The 14431-nt window shown below is 40.8% G+C and overlaps 2 protein-coding genes across 3 annotated transcripts; one reads left to right on the forward strand and one right to left on the reverse strand.

Annotated features, from left to right (window-relative positions):
- The first annotated feature begins 5364 nt into the window (after positions 1-5364).
- Positions 5365-6273, forward strand: LOC121774455. The gene has a single exon (XM_042171327.1). It carries the CDS (start codon positions 5365-5367, stop codon positions 6271-6273), a length of 909 nt encoding a protein of 302 aa, XP_042027261.1.
- An 803-nt stretch (positions 6274-7076) lies between these two features.
- Positions 7077-14309, reverse strand: LOC121774735 (chloride channel protein CLC-d-like). 2 transcript variants are annotated; one of them, XM_042171609.1, is made up of 23 exons: positions 13656-14309; positions 13054-13126; positions 12698-12919; positions 12577-12623; positions 12398-12496; positions 11872-11946; positions 11547-11635; positions 11217-11357; positions 11058-11128; positions 10891-10970; positions 10653-10802; positions 10409-10465; positions 10255-10329; positions 9973-10124; positions 9396-9531; positions 8984-9115; positions 8803-8880; positions 8666-8721; positions 8476-8562; positions 8233-8392; positions 8022-8123; positions 7890-7936; positions 7077-7632 (listed from the first exon to the last, which is right to left on the reverse strand). In XM_042171609.1, exons 1-23 carry the CDS (start codon positions 13842-13844, stop codon positions 7557-7559), a joined length of 2394 nt encoding a protein of 797 aa, XP_042027543.1. In that variant the 5' UTR covers positions 13845-14309; the 3' UTR covers positions 7077-7556. The 2 variants fall into 2 exon arrangements, with proteins under 2 accessions (XP_042027543.1, XP_042027544.1); XM_042171610.1 differs by having other exon boundaries at positions 8233-8389; positions 13656-14308.
- Between the last annotated feature and the right edge of the window lie 122 nt (positions 14310-14431).

Here is a 14431-nt window from a genome sequence, read left to right on the forward strand (position 1 = left end):
GTCTTGTGTCTAGTTCGGTCCTAGGGGTATGTGCTTTCTTTGTTTTTTACTTGTTTTTCATGTTTGTCTATGTGCGTTTTGTTTGTCTATGTGCGTTTTGTCTGTCTATGTGCGTGTCGTCTCTTACAAATGTTACTGAGGTATCTTGTTCTTCGAAGGCTGATCCCCTTTTTAGAACATATATAAGCCAACGATTGTGAGTCCAAGCTTCTAAGGAGGATACAAGACCACAATTCAGCTTAAGAAACAAGCAGTTCGTCTGAAACGAACTGCAACAAAGGGAAAGTCCGATCCACGAGATAAAACTCGCCGAATTAGGACAAGGGAAAGTCCGATCCACGCGATAAAACTCGCCGAATTAGGACAAGGGAAAGTCCGATCCCCAAATTAGGACAAGGGAAAGTCCGATCCGAGCGATAAAACTCGCCAAATTAGGACACAAGCTTAGTCCGGTCAAACAAGTTTACTTCATAAGACCAAAGACGAGTCCGGTCAAAGAAGTTTATTTCATAAGACCGAGGACCAAGTCCGGTCAAAGAAATTTACTTCATAAGACCAAAGACGAGTCCGGTCAAAGAAGTTTACTTCATAAGACCAAAGACGAGTCCGGTCAAAGAAGTTTATTTCATAAGACCGAGGACCAAGTCCGGTCAAAGAAGTTTACTTCATAAGACCAAAGACGAGTCCGGTCAAAGAAGCTTACTTCATAAGACCGAGGACGAGTCCGGTCAAAGAACTTTACTTCATAAGACCGAGGACGAGCACGATGAAATTTTTTCGCTGAGCTGTAAATACGCAGTGATAGAAGCGAAATGAAAATTTCATTTATTAAATCTTGTTCGGCATACAACTCCGCTGCCCTACGAGAAGGCGTTACGCTATTACAAAGGACTATTCTACTGTCCACGGTTGCTAAAGTTGAGCCACCTATTCAAAAAATCCTCGTGAAGCCGAGTTCGGGCGTTCTCGGCAGCTGAAGAATAAGCAGGTCGACGAGATGCTCTGATCGACCTACCGCCTCTTCCCTGAGTCCGGGAAGTTCTGGCACCTCGGCGGCGAAGAGTCTCTTCACGAAGCATTTGTTGATCTTGCTCACTCATAATCACAGCTCCTCTACGAACTTCAGTCCGTCCTTGTCTTGACGTTTCCGGTTGCTCCTGAGTCCGTTCTCGTCTTGACGTTTCCGGTTGTTCCTGAGTTCGTTGCTGACTGGGAGTAGGGTTTTGAGCAAGTGAATCAGAGGTTTGAGCTAGAGTGAGACCATCTGTTGGCGGGAAATGCCTAAGGAATCTCTCGATTGAGGGACGCCGGGAAAGAATGATGTCGTACCGAGAAGCCCAGCGCCGCAATGATTTCACAACTTGTTGGCAAGCCGAGCTCTCCAGCGCATTGTTCCTCCGGAGTACATGAAGCTCCTCCCACAGTTCATCAACTTGATTCTGAACTTCAGAGATGGTCATTCCCCCGCGCCTGCAGATGAAATCCTCATACGCAGTCCTCTCAGCGACGGCAGTATTCAGCTCGGCCTCCAGATCTTTCTTTTCGGACTCTAAGTCCTTATTGTCGGCCTCCAGCTTCACTAAACAAGCCAAGAGTTCGTCATTCTTCATCTGGTCAGCTATGGCTTTTTTCTCAGCTTCGTCTAAAGCGGAAGAGTACAGCCGCTTCCAGTGAAGTACCTCCAGCTCCTTAAGAGTTAAGAATACAAAGCAGCTATGTCAGTTCGGCATTTCATTTTACTGAGCAGGTAGTAAACCACAACAGGAGTAAAAGAGAGTACGAAAAGCTATACGAAGACACAAGTGTAGAAAGAAGAATTTTTTCATTCATAAGAAAAAAATTTTTTTTACACAAGGAGGGCTTCAAGGCCATTTTACAAGAAGGAAGAAACTAAACTAAGAGAAGGGAGACGAAATCATACTCCGCCAGCTTCGTCTCCGGCTCCTCGGTGAGGTTCAGCTTCCTTCTCCTTGACTGCCTCAGCTTCAGCCTCGGCCTCCCTACTCCCCCCAGCCTGCTCGGTGCCCCCATCACCGATCAGCAGCACCTCTTGCTCGGCCTGCCCGTCTCCGGTCTGCTGATCAAGCTGCTCGGTCTCACCCTCTCCGTGGAAAATTGGAGCGGGTGAAACTGGCCCTAAGGAGGCAAAGATAGCCTCCATATTCTCGTCCCGGTCAGCTCGGCAACTACGAACTCGGTCAGCAGAAACAGGACCGAGGACGAAGCAAGCTCCTCAAGGAGCGGCAGACTCTGGAGACGAGCTGCTATCTCTCGGCCGTACAGCGGCAGGACGACTTCGGGCCCCTGCTCGGCATTATCGGTCATCAGTTTCAGCAGATCACCGACAAAGGCCGAAAATTGATTGCTCAGAAAGAGTTTCTCCGCGAAAGCACGGAGAACCTCCCCTTGGGCAACCACGGCGGCAGCATCCCTCCGTTTCGTCTGCTCTCGCTGGATGACGAGCTGGTTTTTGGCAAACTGGGCTTCATCCTGGGCCGAGATCCTAGCAGCTCTGGCCTTCTCAAAGTCTGCCTTAGCCTGTTCGGCCTGGTGACGAGCAGCCGCCAACTTCCTCTGCATCTCAGCATAATCGTTGGACGCTTTGGAGAGTTCAACGGCGACGAGCTTGGAGAGCATATCGTTCCTCTGAAAATGGAAAAAGGAAAAAGTCAACCGAGGGGCCACAAAAAATACAGGAAAAAAAGCAAGGCCAGAAAATCAAGAAGAGAATTCACCTCGGCGAAGTCCGTGGGCCATAAAAAGGGCTCACAGATATGTTCCGAAGGAGGCGCCAAGACCACGTCTTTCTCCGGCGCTCTTGGGGGCTTCTGGGTCTTCCCCTTCCTATTTGCCGAAGTCGACTCCGGCTTCTTTGGATCCGAAGAGGTCTTTTGCCTCTTCGGATTCTTCTCGGCATCAGACGCCGAGCTGGTGGTTTTCGGCCTCTCCGGTTCCTTAGATTCGGAGGATTTGCGACCGAGCTTGTTTAGCAAGTTCACTGCCAAAAAGCAAGAAAACAAGGTTAGTTTTCGTCGTCAAGGCAGTAATGCATAAAAAAGAAATCCTCACCCTCAGTCTCTTCGTCCGAAGACGAGGAGTCGAACACGAAGTCGCCCTTGACGAGCTCAGACTCCGAGTACTGCTTCCTAATCATGGGAATCTTATTGAGCTCGGCCTCGAGCTCGTCCAACGGTTCTACCCGAGGATGAGGAATAACGGACTTCGGCCCTCTCCAGGAAAAGTCCGAAGCCGAAGTCCTATTATAAAAAAAGAAACGATTTTGCCATTTCGGCCATTTGGTTTTACAAAAGGCTCTAAAGGGCTGTAAAGGGATCAAGTAAAACCAAGATCCCTTCCTCTTAAACTGGAAGAAATTAAGGATTGCCCTCAGAGACAGATCCTTATCTAGCCTACGCAGTTCGGCAGCAAAGGCCGATAAGTGCCTCCAAGAATTCGGAGTCACCTGACCTAAAGGGAGTTGAAAAAAATCTAGCAGCTCTACAAAGGCAGGGGGAAGAGGGAAACGAAGCCCGCATTCCAAGCCGGCTTCGTAAACGGTGGCGTAACCCTCCGGCGGCGAGTCAGCCCTATGAAGGTCGTCGGGAATCGCAACCTTCCCCCCAGGAAAAAAATATTTTTCGTGTAGGGATATCACAGTATCCTTACTCAAGATGCTGTGAAAATACTCTACGGTCTTCTCCCCGGATTCTTTCCGGATAGAAGACCCCTTATCCCCTTTCCTACCGCTACCTGACTCAGAAGAAGAAGAAGAAGACATAGTTCTTACTCTTTGAAAGTCTGAAGAAATTCTGAAGAAATTTTTGAAAGCGGAAGGAAATTTTTACGCAAAAGAGAGAGAATGCAGAAGAAGCAATAGCAAAAGTGTTCAAATGATGAAGAAAGGACGTATTTATCAGATTCGGAGAAGATTTCAAAATCATCGCACCGTTTCGAATCCCACCTTTTCAGGATTCAACGGCCGGATTTTACTGTCGCATTTAATGCAGTCACGCGCAAGGCACGTCCCCTAACGTCAGCCTCCCCCGTACCTTTATCCAGAATGCCGAAGTGACTCGCTTCGCCGAAGTGATTCACTTCGCTTTTCGGGGGGGGGTAGTGATGGGGTACGTACTAAACAAAGCCCAATAGCAGTGGGCCCATCAGCCCAAAACCCAAGGAAGAGTATCAGTTCGGCATTACCAAAGAGTTCGGCCCCATCCTACAGCTCGGTAAAAGCCGACCAATCAAGCTCTACTCTCAGATCGGCAAAAGCTGCTCGGCAATAGTTCAGCAGTTCGGTCTCAGTATTCGACCGAACTGGGAGATAGTGGACTCATGCAGAACCTCCACGACCTCCACTACACGATCTATTTAGTGGTGTCAACTCATGCAGGATCTCATGCAGGATAGCAGACCAAACAAAGAGATAGTGGACCCATGCAGGATCTCATGACCTCCACGACATCCACAACCTAGTTAGTGGTGATGTAAGCCACGACCTAGTTAGTGGTGATGCAAGCCACGATCTTAGTTCAATGTATAAATAGAACTTAGATCAGATAGACTGAGGGAGGAGAGAGAGCGCTCTAGACATCAAATATCATATAGCAAGTCTGTATTTGTAAGCTGGTAAACCAGATCAAGCAATACAATCTTGCCCTCCTTTCTTCCCGTGGACGTAGATTTACCTCAGTAAATCGAACCACGTAATTCCTTGTGTCGTGATCTATATTTATTACCTGCATTTACTACCATCAAAAATTCGTCCAACCATCATTACCAAATATTTATTATTTCATAATTATATATCACGCAGATCAAAATTTATAATATTTACATTAGATGACGCAATAAATTAAATTGAAAACGCTATTGAAATACTGTACTCCTACCACTATTATTTATGTAAACTTTAAACTCTTTATATAACTATATATGAATGGTGTAATTTATTGTAGAAAAAACTATTTGTAAAATATTCTAAAAATTAACCGTGGAAAAAATTAGTTTTATTCAAACAAAATTCAAAGAGAAAGGAGCGAGCGTATTTTGGTCCTAATCCAGAGCAGCACTTTGTCCTTTCCTTGAAAAAGATGATTCCTTGTCCCTCAAAGAACAATTCCTCTTCCGCATTCAACTCCAAATTCTTCTTGTTCAAATAGTTCCATTTCCCTTGAATTCAAATCCCTCACACAGATATAATTCTTGGCTCTATCTACCTTGAAAAGAGTCAATTTTATTGGTATGTTTACCTGCCCTCTTCAATTCCTCCATCTTTTTTTTTCATGCTCTTCTAAAGGGGGCATAAAGATTAGATTTTTATTTAGGTGTTCTTCTGAGTTTGTGTACAATTTTGTGGGAAAAATGAGGGATTTTCCTTCTTGTTTCGGAGAGAGTGGGGTTCAAGTTGCTGATGTTTCGTGTTCAAGTGCAATTATGAGTAAAGCCTCTCAGAATTCTGTGACTTGCATGTATAGGTGTAGACTGTTTGGTAAATCTTGCTTGATTAGCATTGTTTGGAGCAAGAATATGATGGGGCAATGCCTCAGTGTTGAGATAGATGCTGCATCTCCTCAATTTGTATATAAAATGGATGTTAAGCCCTCCTTGTTCTCAAATAGGAAAGGCTCCAAGTGTATAGAGCTGAACTCTTGCAAAATTGAAGTGTTTTGGGATCTTTCTGTGGCGAAATTTGGACCAGGGCCGGAGCCATTGGGGTCTTATTATGTAGGTGTTGTGTGTAGAGGAGTGATGGTTTTGCTCATTGGGGATCTTGCAGAAGTGGCATTGAAGAAAACTGGAGCAGCTGCTGTAGTTTCTAAAGCAATGCTTGTTGCCAAGAGGGAACATACTGTAGGGAAGATGGTTTTTGGTACCAAGGCTCGATTCTGTGAAATGGGCCCGATCCATGACCTTAAGATCGAATGCAAGACAAGGGGCAGTGATGATCCGTTTCTTGTGGTTTGGGTTGATGCAAAAGCAGTTATGAAGGTGCAGCATTTGCATTGGAAGTTCCGCGGGAATAGTACAATCTTGGTTGATGACAGGCCGGTTGAGGTGTTTTGGGATGTCCATAGCTGGTTGTTTGGTTCGGGCGTGGGGAGTGGGGTTTTCATGTTTCAAACAAGTTTGTCAGCGGAGAAACTGTGGAGCAGCCCTTCTTCGCTCTCTGATCCATCTGGCTGCTCGTTGAGCTGCTCCGAGAGTTTCAAGGAGTCCAAATCGAGAAGTCTTGGATTTTCGCTAGTTTTATATGCTTGGAAGAGTGAATAGGTATATATTGATTCTTCCTTGGTTGCTAACTTTTGATATTCTTTGATCGGTTTATCTTTGATGGCGAATTTGGTTGCTTTAGAATTATCATTTTGTCACCATAGAATGTTAGCAAAACTGCATTATGATGCTTCAATTTGAGTCTTTGTGAGTCATTTCATTGAGAATTTCATCTTGATTCGTCGGTCTTTTTGGATGAACGACTTTGTAAATTATCTTTTTTTCACAAGAATCATTATATAATATAATCTCTCTTCCGTACATTATTTGATGATAGATTCAATCAGAGCTTCACATTTTGTAGTTGAACAAACAATTTTCTTCTTAGTTCTACTTAGTTGGAGACTAGGTTGCTGAATACTACTAGCATTTTTGTGGTAAAATTTGTTACCAGAGATTGAGTTATCTGTGATATAACTATTGTTGAATATATTCATGCTAGCTTCTCACTTCTAAGCAATCTAATATACATATTCTTGTTACTCTAAACCAGCATTTCTGTGTTTCTGCTTAGTTTTGGCTTCTAAATTGCAAAATTTTCCATGTTTAGTTAAAAGAATGAATTGGCTGATGCTTTGACTATATTAGGTGACAGCTATTATAAATTTGTAGTTGAACTCGATAATGAGTTGTCTGTTTCAATCATGTCCTAATTTGGTGGTTGAGCAACATGTTATTGGTAGTAGTATAAGAATTTAAAATTGTTTCTATTGTTTATATAATGATAAATGTGTGATCGTGTGATTTTTTAATTTTGATGTATGAACCCAAACAGATAAATAAAAACTATCACACCTTTACCCTTCATAAAAGAAATCAAAATACATTATTTTTTCAAAATAGGTAAACCAACATGCTTGATTAAAATACTCGAATATAAAACTTCAAATTTCATAGTGAAGAAAAAAATGAAAAGGGAGAAATGTGACCTGTAATCCTTCCTATCTCAATATATGAATATACAAAGGCCTAAACTCAGAACTACCTACAGTATCCCTCCAGATTACAAAGTGATACAGTTTGCATCTTACCAAATCAAGAATCACATACCACAGCTTGTATCGCATTGCTCCTCGCCGCCTTATGCCATCATCGTCCCTTTCTATTTTACGACACTTTCGTCTTATTCTATGTATTGGGAACACAAGAAACACACTACACACCTATAATGAATCTCGAGATACTAGGAATGAACCTCTTGTTTAAAGAATGGAGGAGGCTGAAAAAGCCTTGTCTTCGAACAACATGTGTAAACGAACCGCCATGAACGGCCTTGTTGTAACTTAGACGATAAGACCATCAAGCAGAGGCTGCTCAGCATCTTTCCTCCTCGATGCTCTTCTGTCATTTTGATGATCCCTGCCGAACCATAAGGAGAATTTATGCATATACATACTGTCAACTACAATTAGAGATAAACGATAAAAAAAAGGTCTAACCGAAGAGAAGAATTTGCCTGAATTGATGACATTCCAAATTGTACACATGCTAGCTACGAGGGATAATGGTGATGTGTCCTAATGTATCTATCTTATAAAGTTTCAAACGCAGCATATCAATGAATCAGATTATGATGCTTTGGAGTCGAGCAATAAAGTTAAGAGCAGATTTGAGACCTTACACTAGTGGATTGAAGCTCTATGGCCGTTGTATCTTCTTGGTCCTGCGAAGCAGAAGGGAACATATATCTGATTACAACAAAGTGTTATCACATTCAACTGGGTAGTAGAATATCTGTACTAAAATACCTCTATCAACAAATCCTTCCTTGTAATCATTCCGATAACACGAGAAGCACGTGGAACGACGAGTACATGCCTTAAACCTAATTGCCGGAATAATGTATATACCTGAATCACCACCACCACCATCACGATCAACATGGTGACAATTTCAACCTCCCTTCTTTAAATGAAGTAATATAGTGACCACAAAAGTAAGATAACATGCGATTTTCACCTTAGTTAATGACATATCTTCTGGAACAACATAAGGAGACGGGTTCAAAAATGGAACAAGGTCAATGTACATTTCCAGATCATCGGGGGTTAGGTGGATGTCATCAATAGAAATCCCCTTACTGGAAACAGGCTTGACGAATTCTGTTAGATTGTGCCTGCTATGTGGACGACCAACCAGAAAAAATTAGCATATTCTTCATGTAACTAAATGAGTAAATGAAATGAAACTTATTTCCACCACCTGATCGGTACAGGCCCATCTCTCGAATTAAAGGGCAAAGGACTGTGTTGAAAGTCGACCTTTGACTGTAAAAGTACTAGTAGGTGACTGCAAGAATGAAAAAGATTTGATGTTGAACAACAAGTTATTTTGAATGCTCATAAGCAAAATAGTTAGGAAATTATGAAGTTGAAAAAGTTGTAAAGCCCACCTTCTCAATATGAGCCCGATGACAAGCGTCTCTCCGCTTCTTGTGTGATCAATGACCTGGAAGGCACATAAGAAAATACATCAATAATCAAATATGGCTCCTAGAGACTAAGAACTAAAAATAATGCACCAACTTACAGGAAACCCATTGTGATTGTTGCTCCTTAAAATAGAAAGTACATCCACAACCTTCACAACACGAGGGAAATAGACAACCTACAAAAAAATATATATGAAACGAACACATTCGAGGCAATGAAATGGGATAGACCCATATAGTAAGTGGTAATAAACAGTAGCTGGGGATGATACCACCGACCTGTTGATTTCCAGAAGCCTCCTTCGCTGTCATATTCCGCATTTGGTATTTTGGTCTTGATTCCAATAAAGGAATACCCCTTAGTCGAGCCTGCTCTTCATACAGGCCTTCATTGAAAGCGTCACCAACAGCCTACAGACAGCTCTGTCAAATCTAAAGAATGGAAAGGAATAAAACAACTAGAGACTGTCTTTTATACAGCATTTGGCTTTGCTTAAAATTCTCTTGAAAACATGTGAGTACGAGTAAGGTTCTAGAAGATTCTAGGATTTCATTATAGATACATATATACACAATGGTGTGGGTGACTTGAGAATGATATTAACAGAATGAAAAAAGAAAGAAGCAAAAAAACATATTTGTTCAAAACAGCGGATAGTTCTTAGCTATATAGGTTTCAGGAAGATCATACCTTGGATATGAGGAGAACCAACATGATGAGAGGTAGAAACTTCAAGTTGTTTGAAATCTCAACCATGATTACACAAAGGGATACAGTCATTCTCATTGAGCCTCCAAGAAAAGATGCAGCCCCTAAAAGAGCATACCTAATTCCAGAGATGAAAAATTTTAAGACCTTTGAAAAGACTGAAAAAGCATTATCAAAATTGCAAAGGCGTATGATGTATCCCTATGTTGACCACCTCAAACTTTATAGCTACCATTGCCATTTCATGAATAACAATGTCTTTAACTCAATCATGAGAACAAGAATGAATAATGTCATGGTACACCCTTCAACTCAAAATCTGAAAAGTAAATGGACTACGGAGCATATATCAAAATTTTAAGAACCAGAAAATAATGTCAAAACATTTTGTGTTCAACTTAACATCTCAAGCATTTCTAATATTTCAGCAATCAATGGGTAAAATTTTATGGCCCATACTCCAATCACTTAAAGAAGGAACTGCAATCATTCAGTTTTGGCTGTTGAGAGCGACGGCGAATAATTGGTCAACTAGTAGAGAGTGGGATTGGGCACTTACGTTCCTTCTTCAATATTCAGCTTCTGGTAAAAGTTTACAACAAACATGCCAACAAGCCGACCATAAGTAGAGCCAATCATTATGCCAGGAACAAATTGACCAGCTGGAACAGCAGTGCCAAAAGTAACTACCGCTAAAGAGTAAAACATGACCTGGACAAGAACACAAAATAGAATTCCATTGATCGAGTGGTCAGAAGATCAGAGTTATTAGCGTTTATAGTACAGAGAGATGCTATATTTTTCTCATACTAAAGCACCATTTAGAAAAGTAGTGCAATACCAAAAACGTAAGGAGACTCTGTGCACTAAATTCATGAATTGTTTTAGCACTGAACAAATTTCTGATTGCATCATCCTGCAAGCATCACTGGTCATTAGCAAGGATCATATTATAACCATCATAGAGATAGAACTGCAGGGTAATTGTAATTGACCTGAGTGTTGAAGAATATAGTTGCAAGGTCATTGTATTCCCTGTCACTGCAATAAAACTGTAACATAGAAGATCCAATATCAATTCATTGTTCATACTTCATACAAAACCACAAAAGAACAGTAGTCGTTTTTATCTAGTGGAGAATTTCCACATGGGCACATAGAATTTACACATAAAAAATTATGCATAAACCAAACCAACCCTCCATCAGAAGAATGAGCAAGCAGCTGAAGAAATCTTACATTGACGTAGTTCCCATACATCCCTGGGCGACGTGGACACTCAATGCCAGAATTAGCATCTGCTTCAGGGCAGGGTGTGCATTTTCTAAAGAGTGGCAATCCAAACGAAATAAGAGACGTTATCAAAGAGACAATGCACGCTTCAATAACCTACAATATGAGGTGGGAAAAGTCAATTTGTAGTTCACCAAGATAGTTCCAACTGCCAAAGCATAGTACTCTTATTTCAGGAAATTACCTTCACACGGTTCCCTCTCTTATGCAAATAATTTCGGCGCCAGTATGCTATGTGAAAAGTAAGTTGATTGAACAGTGCTCCTGCAAAGGCAGCAGTGAGGCAAGACTACATCAGCAAGGACCATCACTCTAGTATTTGTAAAAAATTTCTTACTTATTTGCACATACCAAGAAGACCCCCAATAACACCTATAACTGCCATTGGCAACAGCTCCTGAAATGAGTAATCTTCTTGACCACTAAAAAGAACCTTTGTCAGAATGGATGTCAACACAAATGGATCAGAAATAAACTAGACATAATCAAGTAAAGCTTTCAGATCGTCACCCTGAGATGTCCCAAATAATAAAGCCTCCAGAACCAAAATGTCCACATTTTCCACTCTTACACCACGCCATTGCTGTCCGTACAACCACACCCACAATGGCAGATGTGAAAAAGACACGCCACATGAGCTGACTCCTCCACCTTGAATAAGAAAGACATAACTGGGTTCAGGAAACAATCATACTCAACCAATCCAAGCAACTGTCAAGATTTAGGGAATTCAAGTAGACTGTTGAAACAAATTAGCCATAGTAATTAATGCCCACCAGCATAGGAAGACTTGGCAGATCATACTAAAAATCATTTGCTGACATCAAGTGAGCATATTACCATGATGTTACTTCTTCTAGTGCAAACAATACACCACCAACTGGAGCTCTAAATGCAGCAGCCACTCCTGCTGCACATCCACAGGTGACCTTGTTCAAAAAATTAAAACATTACAAATGAGCAAGCCACAGAGGCCTTGTCGCCTCTTCGATGACAACAACAATGTACCCTTTTAAAAAAAACACATTCAATTGGCCACATAGGTTGCAAAAAAGGTTTGGATCAATTCAATATTCACAAGGGGAAAAGGAATACAGAACTTAAACAACAAGTTCCACATTAAATCCATCTCGGGGTATATCTAACATGTTAAGATCATACTCACAAGATCACGCCGATCTCGTTCACTGGTAAAGATCTGTAGCCATCTTGTGCGCAGATGATACTTTGTGGATCCACCCTGTAGCAATAAACAAGAGGGAAGTTAAGAAAGCAGCTTGGTCCAGCATCAGCACATTAGAAATAGAAAAGACTCCTTATGTGGTCACTGCAATTAATCTTCCCTTGGGAGTTGCCTAGCAATAAATAAAAAAGCATTTAAACATGTGATCATTTTATTTGACAGGTTTATGCATAGAAGTTGAATGAAATTTGAGGCTTCAATTTACTATGGAAACAAGTTCCTCAAGAAATTCACACAAACATTTAAACACTTGCATGTCCAAACGTGGAAGCAATACAAGCGCCAATATGCACAAGTGAACCTTCTTTACCAATAAATAAAAAAGCATTTAAACAAGGGATCATTTATTTGACTGGTCTATGCATAGAAGTTGAATGAAATTTGAAGGCCACAATTTACCATGGAAACAAGTTCCTCAAGAAATTCACAGAAACATTTAACCACTTGCCTGTCCAAGCATGGAAGCAATACATGCGCCAATATGCACAAGTGGACCTTCTTTACCAAGTGCTAAACCACCTCCCACGGATCCTATGCTGCCAAAAATCTATAGATGGGGTAAATTAATGTAAGCATTCACACAGCAATCATTTAGTATCAAATAACATGCAGAGAACGATACCCTACCTTGCCTACTAAAGTCCTGAACAATAGTATACCATGTGTGTCAATTCCTGCACATGTGGAGGACTGCCATGAGATTCAACAAGAAAGTAACCATCAAGAGATTTGTCTCATTTAAACTTGCCGTTTAAATAACCCTTTATTTCAGGGATTCCTGATCCTGCAGCTTCAGGTGAAAATTGTGTAACAATATAAACTGAGGATAACACTAGAGCCAAGTTGATCAGTGTATAGACCAAAAATCCAGCAAAGTATGACTTCTGAATCAGATTGAATGTCCAGGAATATTTCCATCCGGCAAAGTTCTCAACAGAAAGATTGATAAACACGGCAGCTAGTGCAGTACCTGATGGTAAATATCAAGACAGTCAATGAAAGAAGTTACTTTCTGGGCCCTCTGTTGGCTCTGGAGATTCACTCCAAGACAATGAATATCTAATCAACCAGTTGATCAGACGAAGATAGAGGTAGCAAACTTACCGATCCCAATAAGTAATGCCATAAGCCATTTTACCACCACACTATATGCCATATAAACCTTCCCTCTTTTTGCCTGTAATTCAACAATACAGACTGAACCATTACGATAACAGGACAAAGAATGTGTAAGTCATATTCATGGATATATGACCCAGTACTGAATTATTTTTCCACTAAAACTGATTTGTACTTCATTCAATTTCTTGACTAGCATCGATTTTGGTCTCTCTGCATTTGCACAAACTATTCTTTTAACAAAAAAGGATCCTATTGATAAACTGGAATGTAAGATACCTTCAAAGAAGATATAAAATTGAATGCAATAGTAGCATAAAAAGGCCAATTGAGTTAGCACCATGGAGTACAACAAGCTTTTCTCACGTTAATGCTAATAATCCAAACATAATTCTCCTTTTGAAAAAATAAATCAAACTAACAAATAGTAAATTCAGCTCAACAAAATAAAAATCAGTCACAAATACCATCTAAATCCATGATCCAGTTTGTTCTTAACAAATCTACAATCAAGCTACATGATTCAACCCATAAATCTGATAAAGATCAAATCTTCACGCAGTAACGCAAGTGTTATGATGCTGCACCTGTTCTTGTCTGTAGGCGTAATTTTCAATTACTTCATAGTCAAGGCTTTCAACAGTGCCTCCATCGTCCTTCTTAATCCGGTTGAAATCTCCGGCAGCAATCCCATCTGCTTCCACCTCCGAGTTAGGCACCCGTGACCAGATCAACTTCGCTGTCTCCATCCCATTCTGCGAATGATTCGACAGCATCCTCTCTCTCTCTCTCTCTCTCTGTGTCACTCAATATACGAGCATGAAGCGAAATTCGAACGTAAAAGCAAGCCACAATCTGATCAAATCCAAACACTTAAATCTCGGGGGAATTCTTCAATTAGAAGAAGAAATACTGGATTCCAAATCAAAATGCTTCGTGACTAGGCAGAATCAAGTTCTTTCCCGGATCAAATCAAAACCCTAACTGAATAAGACTGTTTCCGGAGTAAAATATTTAGGGGTTTCAGCGAATCACACGATTCAGAAAAAGGAACAACCAAATTACAGAGATTTAGCGATGCTGCAGCGCCCACGAATTGAGAGGAAAGAGTTATTGTGGAATTGAATTGAGTGCCAATTTTTCTTAAAAAAAAGAAAAAAGAAAAAAGAAAAAAGAAAATAGTTATCTCGGCGGTCAAGAGAAATCGAGAGTGACAACTGCACCGAATGAGTATGAAAGAAAGCAAGACGGTTAATTTTACTTTTTAATTTTTCTAATTTCTAAGTAAATCTATTCATTTTGAATTGAATAGAATAGAATAGAAATATAAAAATAGAATATACATTAACCCATACACACAATG

Source organism: Salvia splendens, chromosome 17 (genome assembly GCF_004379255.2).
Source record: "Salvia splendens isolate huo1 chromosome 17, SspV2, whole genome shotgun sequence".
NCBI lineage: Eukaryota > Viridiplantae > Streptophyta > Magnoliopsida > Lamiales > Lamiaceae > Salvia > Salvia splendens.